This window comes from Thalassophryne amazonica, chromosome 11, assembly GCF_902500255.1.
Source record: "Thalassophryne amazonica chromosome 11, fThaAma1.1, whole genome shotgun sequence".
Classification (NCBI taxonomy): Eukaryota; Metazoa; Chordata; class Actinopteri; order Batrachoidiformes; family Batrachoididae; genus Thalassophryne; species Thalassophryne amazonica.
The window spans coordinates 76,847,758-76,868,586 of NC_047113.1; the positions used below are offsets into that span (position 1 = coordinate 76,847,758).

General features: G+C 39.7%; 1 protein-coding gene across 1 annotated transcript in view; it reads right to left on the reverse strand.

Annotated features, from left to right (window-relative positions):
• Window positions 1-20,829, reverse strand: part of polr2b (polymerase (RNA) II (DNA directed) polypeptide B) — a 165,403-nt gene that overhangs the window by 137,756 nt on the left and 6,818 nt on the right. The window contains exons 2-3 of the mRNA XM_034182216.1: window positions 20,107-20,179; window positions 10,727-10,877 (exon numbers count right to left, since the gene is read on the reverse strand). Of these exons, the coding sequence (XP_034038107.1) occupies window positions 10,727-10,877; window positions 20,107-20,179 (224 nt within the window). The remainder of the gene's footprint in view (window positions 1-10,726; window positions 10,878-20,106; window positions 20,180-20,829) is intronic.

Here is a 20,829-nt window from a genome sequence, read left to right on the forward strand (position 1 = left end):
ATCATCTGGGCTCAAGGGAGCCAAACAGGTACTACAGCCATGCAACAAAGGCCCTGTCAACATTGTGGACTGCGTGCAGATGGCTAACGCAAGCCCTGATGGTTACAAATGGAAAGACAAAGCGTGAATCACACGCAGTATAAATAGTAACATGAGGCACGGAGCGTGAATCACTCGCAGCCGCAGACTCGACACGAGGCACGGAGCGTGAAGCACTCGCAGCCGCAGACTCGACACGAGGCACGGAGCGTGAAGCACTCGCAGCCGCAGACTCGACACGAGGCACGGAGCGTGAAGCACTCGCAGCCGCAGACTCGACACGAGGCACGGAGCGTGAAGCACTCGCAGCCGCAGACTCGACACGAGGCACGGAGCGTGAAGCACTCCAGCTGCAGACTGGACACGAGGCACGGAGCGTGAAACACTCACAGTGTAAACGCTAATACAAGGCCCGGAGCGTGAAACACTCACAGTGTAAACGCTAATACAAGGCCCGGAGCGTGAAACACTCACAGTGTAAACGCTAATACAAGGCCCGGAGCGTGAAACACTCACAGCCACAGTAATAACACGATGCACACAACCGAAAAACTCACAGCCCAAGTGCTAAGTCACGTAGAGCAACGAAGACAACACTAGCTGCTAGCGGAGCTGTTAAACTTAGCAAATGGCGGCAGTGCAGACGAAGTACTTCAAGGAGTGGGAAACACTCACGGCAAGCCCAACACAGTACACTATACTGGTTCTGATACACACACTACCACGTAGTTAACGGGGTTAATGACACAACTAAACAAATAGCCAGCTTTCACCGAAACAACACAGCTAATGTGCACAGAGGAAAATACCCAGCAGGGCAGCGGAAAAGGCGCACACCCGGTGTTTAGGAAGGTGTACTCACGACAGGCGTCAAAGAATACAAAAAACGGTGAAGCCGTGTCTTGCAGCCTCCGGAGGACGTGTGCAGTGCACGTAGCTCCAACCGAAGGTGGGTTGCGAGGCTACAAGCGAGAGCGGCAATTGCAGCTAAATGCGTTCTCAACCTCTAAGAATGCGAGAATGTAGAAAAGAAGCGAGCGCTGGGTGCTGGCGTGACTTTGTTGGTATATATTCTTGACCTCTGTGCTGCGCACATGTAGTTATCCAGGTGCTAAAGCAACGCCCTCTGGCAGTCAGGAGGAATGAAATAGAACAAGAGAAGAGAAACATTGCAACCAAACCAAAAGACAAAACAAGAGGGAGCTGGGGGGACATAAATAAAAAATAAATAAAAGAGCCAAACCCACCTGCACCATCTTGTTACTACTTTAATTTGAAACGGAAACCTGGCTATGTATATCGCAATATAATATCACATTTTAACTGTTTTTTGCTTGTAAATAGTGTATTTACTGTATATACTCTTGTTATTCCCACGCGGTAGTTGCCTACAGTGCTTTTTGGAACTTAGTTCTCTTACCTATTAGCATACTAACTATGCATAGATGTTTTGCAATTATCCCTTTGTTATGTAACATCGCAAATTTCCCCATCGTGGTACTAATAAAGGATTATCTTATGATGGTTTTTAAAAATCACAAAAACTTACACCGGTATTATTGTGGATGGTACGAAATGGCACAGTCCTACATCTGCTTCATTCAGAGCATCTTGTTTTACGGTGTTTGGCATTCAGATGTACAGGATCAACTTTTCAATGTCATGTTTGGAGACTGTGCCATCATGTGGTTATTGATAACGCAGTTTATTTCTGATAAACCTACCACGTGGCAACATGATGCCGTCTTCCCTTATCAATGTTACGACAGAAACAGATTTGAGAAGCGCCACAGAACACAGCACACATATTATGGTGTGTAAATTTATCCATTCAGCAATAAAGGAGATGCACAGTGCACACTGCAAGCAGGGTTCTTCGGGTTCTGTTTGATGCAAAGCTCAGTTTATCAAAAAAAAAAAATCCCACTTTAGATTGCTTTATGCTCCTGATGCGTGTCTGTGCTAAACTGCCAAGTGGCACATATAAACAAGATAGAAAATGACACCCTGTGAAACAGACAGTGTGAGGTTTTTCTACAACCCCAATTCCAATGAATTTGGGACGTTTTGTATAAAATGTAAATAAAAACAGAATACAATGATCTGCAAATCCCTTTCAACCTATATTCAACTAAATACACCACAAAGATAAGATATGTAATGTTCAAACTGATAAACTTTATTGTGTTTGTGCAAATATTTACTCATTTTGCAGGGCTGTAAAATGAAAATTGTGAAATCCGAGGAAAATTTGCAGGGGTCTGGGGGGGGTTATAGATCCCCAGGAGCCAGGGTCTAGGGCCCTGTGGAGCTCCAGAATTAAATTATTTAATTTTATCTAATGATACTTTATCTGCATCTCCTGGAAGAACAAATATCAAGATTAGTGGATATTTAAATGATCCTATATTCAACCTGTCAATGATGATGTTGAAATAACAGAATATGACATGGAAGTAGGACCTGGAATGATTTTCCTTTTAATTGTAAACCAAATTATGCATTAACTCAGAACAATGAAACTACACGAAATTTATCAAGACTGAAAAGACTGTTACAGCATTTCAAAAACCACAGCTAAAGGTTGTAGAATATTTGGAAAATCATGGTAAAATATGAATAACGTACTTTATAGTAAAAAGTCACTTATATTCTTGTGTAAATTCAAGCAGCCTAAATCCATTCAAAGCCACAATGTCTTTTTTACAATGAAAGAAAGTCTAGATTAGTGAAAAAAGTCACATAATCTTGTCTAAAATCCTGTTCGAACAGCAGAATGTTTATTTTCCAGGAAGAGAAAAAAATCTTACCGCGTTTCTTGTGAGAGCACACTTCACTTTTCCCGTTTCTTTCATCTTTCAGGTGTGTTGATGAAGCCAGCAACAATTCCACAGATTCTTGTCCCTATAAGACTTTTTCAAACAGTCTTTCTCACCATCTTCTCTCTGTGTGACCCCATGATGAAATCTGCGGAATCCCGTGGATCTGCGGAGTTTTCACAGTCCTGATTTTGAAATGGATGCCTGCAACACGTTTCAAAAAAAGTGTTGCAGGCATCCACTTAAACTGTCCCACAGTTGGGATACTAAGTCTAGACTGAAAACCCATCTCTCTTCCTTGGCTTTCAATACTGGCTAAGTGGTATATGCTTTGCTCTGCTATTTTGCTCTGTATTTTTAGGGCCTGAGTAGGAAAAGTCCTATGAGGACCCTATTGTAATTCTGTTCTTCCTTTTGACGGCTTTAATTTTGTCATATCATCATGAAAATTGATACACATGTCAAGCAAGACAACCTCTTACAATTCATAGGGGCGTCGCCCATGGGCGGGGCAAAATGCCTCAATAGCGCCCCCTTGAAACTTTCAAAAACCCCTCCCCATAGGGTTTTTTTTTTGGGAGTAGGGAGATGAAAATTGGTACACGTATGACTTGCATAGACGTACAAAAACGTCTCTTGCACCATGGGTCTACTCCAAGCAGTAAGTCGGCCATTTTGAATTTTCTTCTCATTATGGCGTGATTTCCACATGTATTTGAACAAACTCCTCCTAGGGATTTTGCCCAATGAACTTCAAATTTCTTTCACAGCATCCACAGATGATACTGATCAAAAGTTATCGAAAGCTTTTCTCTATGTCGAAGGGTGTGGCCGCTATGGTGCCGCCATTTTGACCCTTCGCCATAGAACATCAAGTCATGATAACTCCTTCATGCTTGCCTGATTGATTTGAAACTTCACATGTGTGATGATGGTTGGACCCTGAACACACATGGCCCCTCTCTTTGTACACTGAGCGGCCCCTAGTGGATGAGCAATCAACATGTCATAACTCCTTCACACACTGTGTGATTTGCTTGAAATTTAAACTGTGGGATGAGTGGTTGCCCCTGTACACACATGCAAACATCTGATCACAAGGGCACGCACTGGCCTGGGTAGGCGTTTGCACGGAACAAGGGCCCGTATATGACTGCTTGCAGTCCTAGTTTAGATTTGTTATTCTTTTCCTTTTGTTGGTGCAACACAGAAGTAGGTGCTGAAAAATTTAATAAGGTGCTGAAAACATATAAAAAGTATACAAAAGAGACTAACGTTTCAATGTGAAAGTCACATCATCAGAGTCCTGCAAAGACAAGGATGGTACAGCTTAAACACTAATAAGAACCAGGTGTCCTAATGTTTCAAAAAGGCATGACTATCCGTTAAAAACAGTACTCACTCAATTAGTAATCAGCAGCTAAAGCAGCTCATCTAGCAATTCTGTTTGAACAACATGGTTATAATAAAATTGATATTGGTAAAGCATGGGATAGAGATCTAAATACTGATCGTGCCTCTTTACTTAAGAAAAAAAAAATCGAAATCTTCAACATCTAAATTGTTTTTTTTCTACCTGCTATACTCCATTAGCAGGAAGAATAAAAAACATAATTTATAAACATTGGCACATTCTTAATAGTGATCCCACACTTAAAGACATCTGTGCTGAACCGCCTAAATTTATATTTTGGCGTGGCGGTAATATTCATGATAGACTTGTTCATTCAGATATGACTATTCCCGTCTCATCTGCCTGGCCTTCCAGCCCGCCAAAAGGTTTCTTTAGATGTGGCAATTATGCACATTGTTCTAATTCCACTAATGCTTTGTCTTTCTCTCATCCTCGTACTGGTAAGCAATATTTTATTTCTTCATTTATCAATTGCATTACTACACACGTAGTATATCTCTTAAAATGTCCTTGTGGATTGGCATATATTGGCGAAACAAAACGTCCACTTAAATTACAGATAGCTGAACATAAAACAGCAATCCATACTCAGAATCTAACTTATGCCATGGCAAGATATTATAAACAGGCCAGTCATGGCTCTCCAGCATCCTTAAAATTTTGGGGGATTGGGGGGTGCAAGTGAGCACCGTATGGAGTAGATGTGTTTTAGTTGAGCTCTCCAAACGTTGGCTTTATTTGATAAATTCCAGACTTTTTGGAGATATTTCCTGGGCTATTTTATTTAAGCCAGCTCCTAAAGACTTCAACATGACTAAACCAAAGGGTAAGAAGCCAGATAAATCGGAAAATAACAGCAAGGAGACAGTCATGCTAGCCGAAAACTCTGGGCTAATGCTAGCTGAGTCCGAGCAGCCAACTTCTGATGCTAACGAGGAATCCGTGGTCCTTTCTGCAATCCGAGACCTGAAGACTTCAATGAATGAGAGATTTAATGCACTCGAAGAGTCAATTGACGCCACTAAAGCAACAATTGCAGACCTGCTTATGCGCACACAGGTTGAAAAGGCTAGCTCTGACCATGATCATCGCCTAGCACTTGTCGAAAAGGCTCTCGTGTCTATTCGTTCTGAAAATGACTCGCTTCGCCTGAAGGTTGTGGACCTCGAGGCTCGTTCCAGACGCTCCAACATAAAAATCGTGGGCCTGCCTGAGAATATTGAAAAGGGGCATATGGAGCAGTTTCTGACAATGTTTCTCCCCGAGCTATTGGGAGCTGAGCACTTTAACAAGCCGCTGAAAGTAGATTGCCACACCGCTTGGGCGCCCGGGCTCCAGAGGCTGACGGCTGCCCGCGCGTAACTATAGCGCACATCCACCACTACCCAGTTAAGGAGAAGATTTTACAACTTGCACACCAGAAATTCCCTCTGCACTTCAATGGAAAACCTATCTACATCTTCCCTGACTACCCGGCAGAGGTGATGAAGCAGCGCCAGGCTTTTTCAGAGGTGCGTAAACGTCTACAAGCGGGTGGTGCGCGATGCGGCTTCATCTATCATGCCCGGCACAGAGTCTCTCACGGTTCTGCAATGAAGGTGTTTTCCACCCCACATGAAGCGGAGACCTATGTGAGGACCGTACAAGATGACTGAGCCATCTGGAATCTGTGGAGTAGTTTGCCCAGGACTGGATGACTTTTGACCACATCTGGACGCTCATATTTTAAGTTCGAGAGTCTGGAACAGGCTCTTCTTCGTTTTAGAAGTACTGTATTTTTTATTCTTTTTCCTTATGGTCCAAGCAGCCCTACGTGCGTATGTGCGGGACAAGTTCTCACTTTGTTTGGGAAAGTGGGATGGTGGGAGGGGGATGATCTTGTTTGCTCCTTTATTTACATGTTCAATAGTTTTATGCTGTATAAGGGCAACATTGTTAAGCACTGCATTTGCATTTGTCAATTTTTGTCATGCCTTCTAGTGCATCAGTTAAGAGTGGTGGCGTAAAATTTGTGAGTTGGAACGTGCGTGGACAGGGACACGTGCTGAAACGGGCTAAGGTGTTCTCTCATTTAAAATCACTTTCTGCAGATATCTTCCTTCAAGAGACCCATATTAGGCCATCTAAGGAACAACTACTCAAGTGTAGTTGGGCAAATCAAATTTTCCAATCTGCATTTTCTAGTAAAGCTAGAGGTGTGGCTATACTGATTGGAAAAAACATCCCTTTCAGACATGTCCCTACTATACGTGATCCAAATGGTCGATTTCTTTTGGTCATGGGTTATATTCAATCTCATCATCTAACATTTATAAACATTTACGCCCCAAATTTTGATGATCCTTCCTTTTTTCGCAAAATTTTCAATTTGATATCTGATTTTTCTAACAAATATAATTATGGTATGGCTGGAGATTTTAATTGTCCCCCTGATTTGTATCTCGATAAATCTGTCCAGACATCTCAGGTGTCCTCTTCCTCTGTGGTTTTAAAAAATTTAATGAATGGTATGAATTTGAGGTTATGTAATCCCACGGACAGGGATTATTCTTTTTTTTCCTCAAGTACACAAGTCCTATTCTAGGATAGATTATTTTTTACTTGATTCAAAATTGATTTCTAATGTAATATCCTCAAAATATCACAATATTTTGATTTCTGACCATTCCAACATCTCTAGAACTTAACTTGCGTGAGATGAGGCCTTCATATAGTTGGAGATTCAACCCTCTATTACTGAATGAAGTGTCATTTTGCCCATCCATAAACACTAAAATCAGAGTTTTTTGAGAATAATGATAAATCGGATGTAACTGATTCAATTTTGTGGGAGACATTTAAAGTTGTTGTACGAGGACATATTATTTCTTTTGAATCCTCTTTGAATAAAGAACGTAGACAGCGCCTTCAGGAAATAGAGGTAAAATTAACTCAACTGGAACAAGCTCATAAATTAACCTCTTGTCTTTCTACTTACCGGGCCATCCTTAAATTGAAATGAGTACAATTCAATTTTGTCCACCAAAGTGAGTAATCAATTATTAAGAATTAGACAAAAATATTTTGAACTAGGGGATAAACCTCAAATTGTTATCGCACCAGCTACGAGGTTTGCAAGCCAGTAGAGCAATACACAAAATATGATCAAAATCTGGCAAAATTTTAATTGACCCTAAAGCTATCAACAGGCGTTTTAGAGAATACTATACAGAGCTTTATGAGTCAAAAGCTAAAGGTAATATCTTTGATTGGCTTGATAAGTTTGAACTTCCCAAAATGAATGACACAGCGAGAGAAGCATTGAATTCTGACATCACCTTAGAAGAAATAAAAAATGCTATTAAATCTTTCCCAAATGGAAAAACGGTGGGCCCAGATGGCTATGGCATTGAATGTTACAAACAGTATGCGGACAAAATTTCCCCTGTTTTACTCAGGATGTTTACACACTCTTCCCAAGTCTCAGGATTTCCGAACACATTCTATGAAGCCAATACTTCACTGTTATTAAAAGATGGGAAAGATGAGACGGAGCCTTCTTCATATTGTCCCATTGCTCTGTTGAATATGGATATGAAAATCTTCACAAAAATTCTAGCAAACAGACTAAATAAACATATTAGTTTGATTGTACACCCTGATCAAACAGGATTTATACCTCATAGATTTTCATTTTTTAATGTAAGAAGATTGATGAATATCATGTACCACAGACATTGGGGAAATGAAAAGGTGGTCATACTTAGCCTTGATGCCGAAACGGCTTTTGACCAAGTGGAGTGGGCATACATTTTAGCTGTATTGGATAGGTTTGGTCTAGGTAGTCGATTTATATCATGGATCACTTTATTGTATGCATGTCCTTCCTCCTGTATTCTCACTAACCAAGAACTATCAGAGCCTTTTCTTTTGCACCGTGGGACACGTCAGGGGTGTCCTTTAAGCCCCCTGCTTTTCGCTATTGCAATCGAACCTCTTGCCATTGCAATCAGGAACAGCCCATCTATACACCCTGTCCATCTGGGGAACATGCGTCACTCAATTTCACTTTATGCGGACGATGTTTTGTTTTTATCTCAACCAGAACAATCTCTTCCTGCTTTGCTTGAGTTGGTGAAATTATTTGGTGAAATTTCTGGCTATGCTATCAACTGTCAAAAAAGTGAATTCATGGTGCTAGGTGCAACCCTCAACGCAGACTTTTTACAGTCCCTTTCTTTTAAAACTACTGACAAATTAAAGTATCTTGGTGTAATATTGCCTAAAAATTCCAAATTGATTTTGAAACTGAATTTCCTTGACAAAGTAGATACATTTTTAGCAGGGGTGGTGGCCAAGTGGTTAATGCGCTTGGTTTCAGTTCAGAAGGTTCCGGGTTCAAATCCCACCCCATTTCTCCATGTAATGTGGAGTTGCGTCAGGAAGGGCATCCGGCGTAAAACCTGTGCCAGTTCAACATGCAGATCCACCTTGGATTTGCTGTGGCAACCCCGAGTGAGAAATGGAGGACTCTTCCCATATCTATGGTGGGTCGGATTAATGCTATCAAGATGGTTGCTCTTCCTAAATTCCCGTATCTTTTTCAGAATTTACCAATTTATTTGAGTACACTGTTTTTTAAAAATGTGGATTCAATTGTCCTTCCTTTTGTCTGGGGTTTTAAAAATCATAGAATATCAAAAAAACATTTATGTAAACCCAGAGAAGGGGAAGGACTTGGTTTACCTAATTTCCAACATTATTATTGGGCTGCAAATTGCAGGGCATTGATGTATTGGCAGAAGGCTTACAAAGATTTATCATCAAATATACCCCTCTTTTCATCTCCAATTCAAAATTCTAAAATAGATCATTTTATTGTTTCTAATTGTATAAAAATATTTTCTCAAATTAAGAAAGTTTGTGCATTACCAATGACTTCTGTTCATGCTCCAATTTCTCATAACCATGCCTTTCCACCGTCTTCGCTAGATATAGCTCTAAAAAGTGAAATGATGCAGTGCAACTTTTTATTTTTGTGAAAAACCCTTATATAAGTGTTGTTTTGTCTCATATGAAAATGTTTAATAAACATATTTGACAAAAAAAAAAACAAAAAAAAAAAAAACAAATTGGGGGGGATTGAGAGAATTACAGTTCCACCCAGAGGAGGTGATATTATTAAAAAACTTATATAGAGAAGCATTTTGGATTTATACTTTAGGCACCTTGGAACCTTTTGGTTTGAATGAAGAACTAAAATGTACTTGTTTTCTTTAATTAATAATTGTTTTTTATTCTGGTTTTTGTCATGTTTGTTTTGGGACAGTGTGTCTCTAATCATGAATTGATTACTAATTGAGTGAGTGCTGTGTTTGACAGATAGTCATGCCTTTTTGAAACATTAGGACACCTGGTTCTTATTAGTATTAAAGCTGTACCATCCTTGTCTTTTCAGGACTCTGATGAAGATGTGACTTTCACGTCGAAACAGTCTCTTTTGTATACTTTTTGTATGTTTTCAGCACCTTATTAAATTTTTCAGCACCTACTTCTGTGTTGCACCAGCTGTTTTTCTCTTTTACAAATTAGTCCTATCTGGTTGCACCAGATTTGTTTCAATTTCAATTAATTTATATAGTGCCAACTCACGACAAAGTCGCCCCAAGGTGCTTCACACAATTCATAACAACACAAATTAATTTAAAATCTAAATTAACAGCAAGAAAAGCACAATAATAAGATAAAACAAAGTAGAATAAAAAGAAATTACAAAGCAAACACAAAAAATTAAATTAATGATAAGACAGTCTAAAAAAGTGGGTCTTCAGTCTTGATTTAAAAGTCTCCACTGTGTTGTTTGTGCTATACAGAAGCGCAGAGAACTCTCCTTTTATGTTCTACATTAAATATCTTGTCTTTGTGGTGTACTCAATTGAATATAAGTTGAAGAGGATTTACAAATCATTGTATTCTGTTTTGATTTACATTTCACACATCCCAACTTCACTGGAATTGGGGTTGTTTATTCTTTCTATAGTATCCTGGAAGTCATGTTCTGAAAAGCTTTGCAGTTTTACTTTTAACATTCTTTGTGCTGCTCTTATTTGCAGATTCAAAACATGGATCTCCACATCACACAGACTTTATGATGTTTGCTAGACTTTGGACACAGATGAGTGATTCCATTTGCCACTTTTTGGCTGCTCCTGTATTAATCAAATGCAATTGTGCATCACTCTGCTTGTAGTAACATCCATGTAACACCAGGCAATGGAAATTATGACACAGGAAATGTGACAGCGATTCCATCTCAGAATTTTTGAGTACAACTGAAATGCGGCACGGTAAATATATCAAAGTACAACTATAACCCAAAATTTATTTTTATAGTTAGGTGGCCAAAATTTTGCAAATTCAAGCCAATTTAAACCAGGGGAACAGCAGAAGTTTAAAAACCACACAGTGCTCTCACCGGCTCCTCCACTTCTCCGGAGGCGTGCTGGGCTTCAGCTTGGAGGTCAATGGGAGGGGCATCTTCCACAATTCTCTGCACTGACATCTGGATGAATTCATCGAAGGAGTCAAGCTGCTGTCGAACCAAACCCTTCTCATCAAAGTATGAGCTGAAACAAAAATCAGTAGCCATCATTTACATGATTGCAGTTGTTACCATTAATGACAGATACATGTAAGTAAGACCCTTCGGCTGCTGCTTTACTTCAATTCAATTTATAATGCGCCAAATCACAAAAAAAGTTGCCTCAAGGTGCCTCACACAAAACAGCTCAAAGTCAAAATAAGTGAGTAAATTAAAAGATTCAAATGCACAATTAAAAGACAAGTAAAAGAATAAAACAGACAAAAATAAAAGCTATTCATAAGAAACGGAGTAAAAATAATTTTTTGTCACGACTTAAAAATGTCCACGGCATCTGAGTGCCTCAAGGTCGCAGGGAGACTGTTCGAGCGGGTACATGATAAGAGAAGGCTCTTTGACCCACGAACTTCTTCACCCTAGGAACACACAGCAGTCCCGCATCCTGCGACCACAAAACCCAGGACGGTACGTAGGGTCTCACCAAATCCACCAGGTAAGAAGGCGTCTGTGAACAATTCTATAGGTTAGCAGCAAGACCTTAAAATCTGCTCTTACAGAGACAGGAAGCTAGCGCAAAGGTACCAGAATGGTTGTCATATGTTCAAACCTTCTGCTTCATGTCAAAAGTCTGGCAGCAACATTCTGAACCAGCTGGAGACCCCTAATGCTAGACTGCAGTAACCCTGAAAATAGGACATTACAATAATCCAATCTAGAAGAAATGAAAGCATGAATCAGGGACTCAGCATCAGCCATAGGCAGGATGGGATGAATCTTCGTGATATTTCCCAGATGGAAAAAAGCAGTCCTGGCAATATCTGTAGTATGGAGGTCAAAGGACAACGTGGGATCAAAAATTACCCCAACATTCCTCACTTTGGCTGTATGATGTATGACACACAAACCCAGGCTGAACACTAGCTGATCAAATTGATGCAGATGTCTCACTGGACCAAGAACCATCATTTCAGTCTTCTCAGAGTTTAAAAGTAGGAAGTTACAAGACATCCAGCCTCTCAATGATGCAAGGCAGTCCTCCAAAGATTTTATGGGAATGAGATTTCCCGTAGTTATCGGCATGTACAACTGAGTATCATAAGCATAACAATGAAAGGATCAAAATGCCGCAGTACTTACCCAAGGGGGTGCTACATAAAGAGAGAAAAGCCTTTTTCGTCACAACAGTACAGTAGAGCAAATGCAATACCGCCCCTGCTGCACCGATTCTCCGGCCAATCTCAAGCTCCAACGTCCCCTCACTCGTGAACAAGACCCCGAGGTACTTGAACTCCTTCACTGCTCCATGATAGAACGAGGCAGAGGAAACGTGACCCGGCCTGGAGGAAGCCTGGAGCATTCATCTGTAGCCAGGCCTGGATGCAGGGCCTGTCAGCGAGCGCCTGGTGGCTGGGCTTGCCACGGAGCCCAGTTGGGCACAGTCCGAAAAAGCAATGTGGACCTTCCATCTCCACCCTGTGGGCTCACCACCCGCAGGGGGAACCACTGGTGTCAGGTACGCTGTCTTTTGGGTGGCAGTGAAAGTCGAGGGCCTCGACAGATCAGACCTGGGCGGCAGGAGCTAGCTCCGGGGATGTGGAAGGTCCAAAAGTTAGTGAGAGATTAACAATTTCCAGCACAGTCGGCTCAAGAATGGGTCATAGGTCCTTGGATCAAATTAGCAGGTTGTACTTTTTGTAGACATGAGTTTCGTCAGCACTCCTCGTGAGATACTATGAAATTTAGTAAATCTAGGCAACACCTCAGTGGTAGCACCCACCTCAACAGCAGGGTGCAGTGGCTGAACCAAGGCGTGTTGAGATATGCTCGACCTACAATCTCAATTCCAATGAAGTTGGGATGTTGTGTGAAACGTAAATAAAAACAGAATACAATGATTTGCAAATCCTCTTCAACCTATATTGAATACACCACAAAGACAAGATATTTAATGTTCAAACTGATAAATTTTATTGTTTTGTGCAATGCTCAAAGAACACCTGTTTGGAAACAGGTGAGTGTCATGAATGGATATAAAAGGAGCATCCCCAAAAGGCTCAACATTCACAACAAAAGATGGGGCAAGGATCACCACTTTTTGAACAACTGTGTGAAAAAATAGCCTAAAAGCTTAAGAACCATGTTCTCAATGTTCAATTGCAAGGAATTTAGGTAGTCCATCATCTACAGTTCATAATATAATCAGAAGATTCAGAGAATCTGGAGAACTTTCTACACGTAAGCTGCAAGGCCAAAAACCAACACTGAATGCCCGTGACCTTCGATCACTCAGGTGGCACTGCATTAAAAACCGACATCATTGTGTAAAGGATCTTACCGCGTGCACTCAGGAACACTTCAGAAAACCATTGTCAGTTCTCCAGGTAGGGAATGAGGTCTTGTCCCATTTCAAGTACTTCGGGGTCTGGTTCACGAGTGAGGGAACAATGGAGCGTGAGATTGGCCAGAGAATCGGTGCAGCAGGGATGATGTTGCCTTCACTCTATCGTACTGTTGTGACGAAAAGTAGGGCTGAGCCAAAAGGCGAAGCTTTCAATCTACTGGTCAATCTTCGGTCCTACAATCACCTATGATCATGAGGTGTGGGTCATGACCGAAAGAACTAAATCGCAGGTACAAGCAGACAAAATGGGCTTCCTTAGGAGGGCGGCTGGTGTCTCCCTTAGAGATATGGTGAGAAACTCGGTCACCCACGGGGAGCCTGGAGTAGCACCGCTGCTCCTTTGCGTTGAAAGGAGCCAGATGAGATGTTTCGGGCATCTGGTAACGATGCCCCTTGGGCGCATCCCTATGGAGGTGTTCCAGGCATGTCCATCTGGGAGGAGACCCAGGACTAGGTGGGGTAAATATACCTCCCCACTACCCTGGGAACGCCTTGGGATCCCCTAGTCAGAGGTGGTCAAAAGGGAAGTTTGTGCTCCCCTGCTGGAGCTGCTGCCCCCGCGACCTGATCCCAGATAAGCGGTTGAAGATGAGTGAGTGTTCCGAAATAAAATTATTCTTGTCGCTGTCTCAGAAGACAATGTGGACATTAGGGGTCGACCAATTATCAGCACTGATATTCAGCAGTTTTGCAGATATTGGTATCGGCCATTTATAACCCTAGCAGAGGCTCACACCTTTGGTCTGCTTGAGGTTTCTTCCGCAGGGGGAGTTTTTCCCTTACCACTGTTGCCAGTGTTCTTGCTCTGGGGGTTAATAAGGTTAGACCTTACTTGTGTGAAGCGTCTTGAGGCAACTTTGTTGTGATTTGGCGCTATATAAATGAAAATAAATTGAACCTGAAAAATTTTAAATTATAACAGTTGATATTCCAATATGCCAGTTTATTTTTCTCAGCAATGGCTGTAACGACTCACTGGTCGCCAAGTTCCACCTTCACACATACATTTTTTAAGAACAGATCGCCAGTCAGCAACTTCAGTGTTCCATGCTGTGAACGGCAGCTGAGAGCTTCTCTCCGCTGCAGCGCAAAGCAGAAAGCGGAGTCTCTCTCCCGCTGCAGAACTCTGTGTCGAGTTTCAATTCAGAGTCACAGAAAGAAAAAAACTTCACCCGAATCTTTCATTAAATAATCCAGAGCTCCTCCTGTGTCGGTAGCTGTTGTCAGATACAGAAGTTAAGTTTATTTTACTGTTTAAAGGCTTCATGTTTGCAAAAAATCCAGGAGGGGAAAAGAAGACCATGCTTTCAGCTAAACAAGGAGAGAGGAGGAGGGGAGCTTCACTAATTTTCACATGACAATAAGTCAATACTTTTCATAGAATTATTTAAAAACTGAACAAACCGTTTACAAATTATCACGATAGTTTGTGTGAACAGCGACTTTCACGCTAAACATTCATTAAAGCAGCTAACAATCATAAACGATCATCTTCAGCACACAGCTTCATGTTTATGAAACATGAAACTGTGGAAAAACTATTCATCAACATTTTTCATCCAGGTTTTATCCTTTAAAAAAAAACGGTTGGACAAACAAAATCAGTCCAGGTTCAGCTCTTGTTCAACTAAGACAATTATTAAAGGGGTTATGTTTAAATAAAAAAAATAAATAAAAAAAACATCAAAAATGTTGAAGAAAAAAAAATAGATGAAATGTTGTGTGTATCTGATATTAATGTGTTAACATTTTGAACATTATTTATGACCTGTGCATAACATAAAACATACATGAAATATGCATAACATTTAAGTTAAATTGTCTGAAGTTGTGGCTCGTGCAGTCTATTACAAAACATTACAATCTTAAATTACTCTAATTTATTCCACTTTAAAAAAAAAAACAAAAAAAAAAAACACTGATGTGTGAGAAGGGCCCATCATATTGAGCTAATGGCCCCTGACTTCAGGCATTGATTGACTGTGAGCCCAAACCACTCTTCAAATATGAACTGCTGCTTACTGGTTTGGAGCAAAGTCTGTCCCACAGCACTACTTGATTTGTTAGACACCATAGTGGGGTGGAATAGCAAAAGAAGCATTCATTTTTTGATAAAAGCATAGAATTTTAGTAAAAAGTGATGCAAATTATTGGTTGAAATAAAATGATTAATAAATGGAATAGTTTTGACTGTGTTGAATGTTTGGACTCTAAAGTAAAGGTCAAACAAGGGCGACGTCCATTGGATTCTATGACATATGTTACCTTGTAACATGATAACTAAGCATGACATGGTGCAAACTATTCCCTTTTAAAATGCTATTAACTCAACCAATAATCTGCATTTTTTTTTTTTTTTTTTTTTTTTTACAAAATTGGACCAACTTTTTTTGACCCCTGTACAAACTGAAACTGACCACTGTCACCATTTTTGCTGTTTTTACCCCATAACATTCAGTCACAGATGATCCAAACTATACCTTTTTGGAATCATTATGATCAGACAAATAATGTGGTATAGTTTTCAACATGATTGAAGCATTTTTAAATTTTGACCCCTGTGTAATTATTTACTGACCCCTGTAGCTCATTAGAGGTCAGCTCCAAGATGCCTCCATATCTGAAAATAAGCAGTTAATTTAGAATGTGTGTGCCAAATTCCATGCTTTCATCACAAAATGAACAATTTGTTGGTGTTGAAGGCTGCTGTGTCGACTGTATTTATTTATTTGTTCATTTATTCAACTTCATGTTATTTATAGCACCCTGCACTTTTTGTGTGAAGGTCATGTTGAAAGGTTCTGTGAATCTAGGTTTCTTTTACCTCATTTTTTGCAGACTGGCTCTCTTGTTCTGTGACTGTCCCGGTGCTGCTGTAACATTGTAAATTTCCCCGTTGTGGGACCAATCAATTTTTATTTCTAAAGTGCTTTACAACAACCAAAGTTGATCAAAGTGCTGCACATAGTTAAAAACAATCATAAGATAAAACATATACATCTAAAATATATTACAGTTGTCGATTTCCAGGGAGTCACAGCTCTATGTGTCAAAGCCCAATTGAAACAAATGCGTTTTCAGCCTGGCTTTGAACAGGGGCAGGCTGATAACAGGGGTATCTTATCAAACATATGCTGCAAAACACCTAATGAAATATTTTAATATTTTAATATATTTAATATTTAAATGTTTTCCACCTTTTTGACTTTTTATTGCAGGTAAATATTGACCTGAAATATCAGTATCAACCTCCGAATCTTGTCAATAATCGGTATCGGCCCTTAAAAATTCATATCTGTCGACACCTTGTGGACATCCTCATCTCTTGTTGAAAAAGTTTTGCTCCTTCTCTCTTTTGTACTTTTTCACGGTTCTGACAAAGGCATTTATTATTCATCACACTCACTCATCTTCAGCCGCTTATCCGGGATCGGGTCACTGGGGCAACAGCTAACTAACTTAGAATCCTGGTATACTGCTCAGTCAACCAGAAGGTGGAGCACTGACCCTCCGGTATTGTTTCCAATGCCTTTCTGAGCTGTGCTCATATGTTGACTCATGTGCTTACATCACCTGATCTTTAACTAGAATAAGCAAGTTTGGAAAATGGATGGATAGATGCAGAAATGCTGCAGCTAAGCAACCGTAGATAACGGGGCTGATATAATTAAAATTAACTGATTTCAACCTCTGTAAAAAAAAATAAGTCATCAAAAAAATAATTATTTTTTCTTTAGAAATCAGTACTTAAAACATCAATATGAAATTAGTACCATTAATTAAATGGTACCTGTACATGTATGTGCACCTTCATGTTTTAACATGTCAATAAAGATTATAACTAATGATATTATCTGTATAGTCAAAATTCAAATTTAAAATTCCAAATTTATTAATTTATATAATGCCAGTTCACGACAATCCCACCAAAAGATTAAAACATGCTAAAAAAGTAATCAATAAAAAATACAAGAATTAAAAAAAAAAAATCATAAAATACTTAAGATAACATACATAAAATGCTAAGGATGAAACAGGGAAAACAAGTGGGTCTTAAGTTTGGATTTAAAAGTCTCCACAGTGTCCGACTGCCGTATATGCAGTGTGAGATCATTCCACAGGGCAGGGGCACGATAGGAAAAGGCTCTGTGACCGGCAGACTTTTTATTCACCCTGGAAACACAAAGAAGTACCAGGGGCAGGGTATAGTCTCATTTAGAAGAGTGAAATAAATAACAATGAAAAATGTCTATTTAAAAATCAATAAAAGTCTATTTAAAATGAGGGACATAAAAAAGTTGATTTTTTTTTTTTTTAAACCAGCCCTGATACATAATCCAGTGTTCACACTGATAAGACGATTGAAATGGCAACGGCAGTGATATACTCTGATCAGTCACTGAAGCAGCAGATTTTCCCACACTTCACCCTAACCAAGATGGAACCTTCATCCTAATCATCCAGCATTACAAGCTCCCACATTTAAAAGATCTAGTGTAGACGACACACAATGGGCCTCATGCATCAACGTTGCGTATGGCGATATTTGAGCGTATATGGGGTGTACGCCAAAATGGCTATGCTACTTGGCATTTATCAATGTGGTCTTTGGCGTACAGTGCTCTGAAAATATACACCAGGTCGAGAGGTGGTGTAAATTCTACACCAAAATGATCCAGCACTGGAATCCACATAAAAATGAAAACGATCAACATGATAAACAGTGCCATTATACAAATCAATGCATATGTTACATAAATAACACTTTCTTGATTATACCACATAATAATTAATACAAATCCCGCTTTTACGGGATTGTTGGTCTATGGAGCACGATCCGTGGCCACACCGCTGACCGCAAAGAAAGCGCTGCTCGCCTTTTTCTCCAGAGCCTGGAGCCAGAGCAGCGCTGAGCTTAACTTTATGTGGTGTGATCGTTTTAGACAATGAAATTGATAATTACAACTGTAGTGTTGTCATTCCCTTCACCCGTGCTGCAATCAGGTTTTATCTTCTCCATTCGTTTGTTACAATAAAATAAATAAAGTAATAAAATAAAAAAATAAAGAAATCTGAAAAATTAGGCGTGTCTTAATTGAGCTAGCAAATATCCACATGTCAAGAATTATTGACGTAAAAAGAGAATACAGTGGTCCCTCGCTAAAACGCGGTTCACCTTTCGCGGCCTCGCAGATTTTTTTTAGTCCAATTTTGCATGCTTTTTTTTTTTTACAGTGCATTGTGTTCTGCGTGTCTGTTTATAAGAATCTTCTCGTCCACAAGAAAAAAAGAGCGCCAACAACTACCCATAACTGTGTTCTTCACTTGTAAAAAGACACCTGCAGCGAGGTGTGACTCAGTGGAAAAAGGCACGGCGTCAGGACGAAGAGGCGCGATCAAAGGAACTGTGAAATACTGGTCAGTGACTATTAATAATTTCTTATGTGTCCAACCTCGTACGTTAATCGTTAAAATTAAATTCGTTAGTTCTAAAAGCCATCATAATTATTTATAGGAAAACGTTCTATTTTTATTTCTCAAACAAATGTTTGGGCCTGAAAACAGGTTGGTCTTATTTTTCTACTAAGGTTTGAACTTTGAGAGTGTTTACACATGAGAGAAAAGTGAGAAAATGTTCATGCCTGATTGAGTAAAGTGTATAAAATGTGTAGTGAGTGGTTTTACAGCTTTAAAACGTCTATAGTAATTGTAAAAAAAATAACGCTGACTAGCTACTTCGCGGATTTCGCTTATCGCGGGCTATTTTTAGAACGTAACTCCCGCGATAAATGAGGGACCACTGTAACACTTTTTTGATTATACTACAAAACAATTAATACGACGGCCGCTTATGACACTCTATTGGCACGCGTCGTGATTGGTGGAGTTCTTTTTCTTTGCCGTCTTCCTGGCTTCCATGTCGTAAAATGAGGGTGTGTCTGAAGCAGAGTCTGAATATTTATGGGCGTGTTCATTATAATTACGATTGTTTTCACCCACCGCATTTATCAAGGTCACGTCGGGCGTACACCGGAAATGGGCAGGTGCGCACTGCTTGATACATGTCACGGCAACTTTGGTGTACTTCAAATTTACACTGTAAATTTACGCCACAAGTGCGTAACGTTGATACATGAGGCCCAATGTTTCCAACTGTTTACAGATGACTTTGCCATGAGTTTATCCCACACCTATCCAAAATCCCCATTTCTATCCATACTGACAGTGGAACCCACAAATTACTGTTGATTCAGAATCATGTTCAATCACTCCTGAGCAGTTGACACTCGCATATCAATTCTTGTTGACAGATTTCAATGCAGTCACTTTGGAATAAATAAGAAATCCAAACACCATGGTACACTATAGTAAATCTGTCTGGAGGAGGCAGTCCTCAAAAACTGAGTGGCCGTGCAAGAAGGAGACTAGTGAGGGAAGCCATCAAGACACTTACACAACTCTGAAGGAGCTATGAACTTCACTGGCTGTGATTAGAGAACTATTCATAACTGAATAACCAGTTATACAGCTTCAGAGTGGAGTGGAACAGCAAAGGATTTCATTCAAAAGACACAATCTCAACTGCCATTTGCCAGAAGGCACATGGGAGGCTCAATCCTACAGTTGGATGGTTTGCATAGTGATGCAACAGAGGAGGGGAAAAAAAATACAAATTTACCATTCTGTCAATCCATGTGTGAATGAGCTGATCATTTAGATCAGTGGAGTCTGGCTGATCTCTAATGCACTATATAGGATCAATAATAATGGCAAACAGAAATCTTTACTGTACACAGTAACTACAAATGTTACAAGTGATCATCAGATTCTGTTTATACATTCAGGTGTTTACCTGATAACGATCCAACAGGCTTCTTGCCACAGATCAGGAGTGATTTCATCATCATCCTCATCGTATTGGTTATCTGACAACACAGACACAAAACATATTGTTAGCATCCACACTAATGCAAGAGTCTCTTTATGTTAACCTGGAATACGGAATAAATGCAGAAAACCCATGGTTTGACAAATGTTATTCAGTGTGACAGAATATATACAATCCCAATTCCAATTGCAATGAAGTTGGGACATTGTGTGAAATGTAAATACAAACAGGATACAATGACCTATATTCAATTGAATACACCACAAAGACAAGATATTTAATGTTCAAACTGATAGACTTTGTTTTTGTGCAAATATTTGCTCATTTTGAAATGGATGCCTGCAACAGTGTAAATTCATATTTCAGAAAGTAAATTCTGAAAACATAAAATTATCTCAATTTACTCTCGGAGTACAGCTTTTCAAAACTTTGCAACGAAATTGCATTGGTGACTGAATTGCTCATTTTATGCTGCCATGAAAGAAAAAATAAGCTCAGTAATCCGTCTTTCAAAGTTGATCCATTATTTTGTGGTGCCAAATATTGTAAATAGCAAATTTGAGCTTTATGTTTCCATTCAGCTGATATATTGCTTTCTGAAAATGCAAATACAGGTTCAAAATTGGTTTGCGCCATGTTACTGTACCATACTTTGCGAATTTTTTTTCACTATGAAGTCATTTGAGC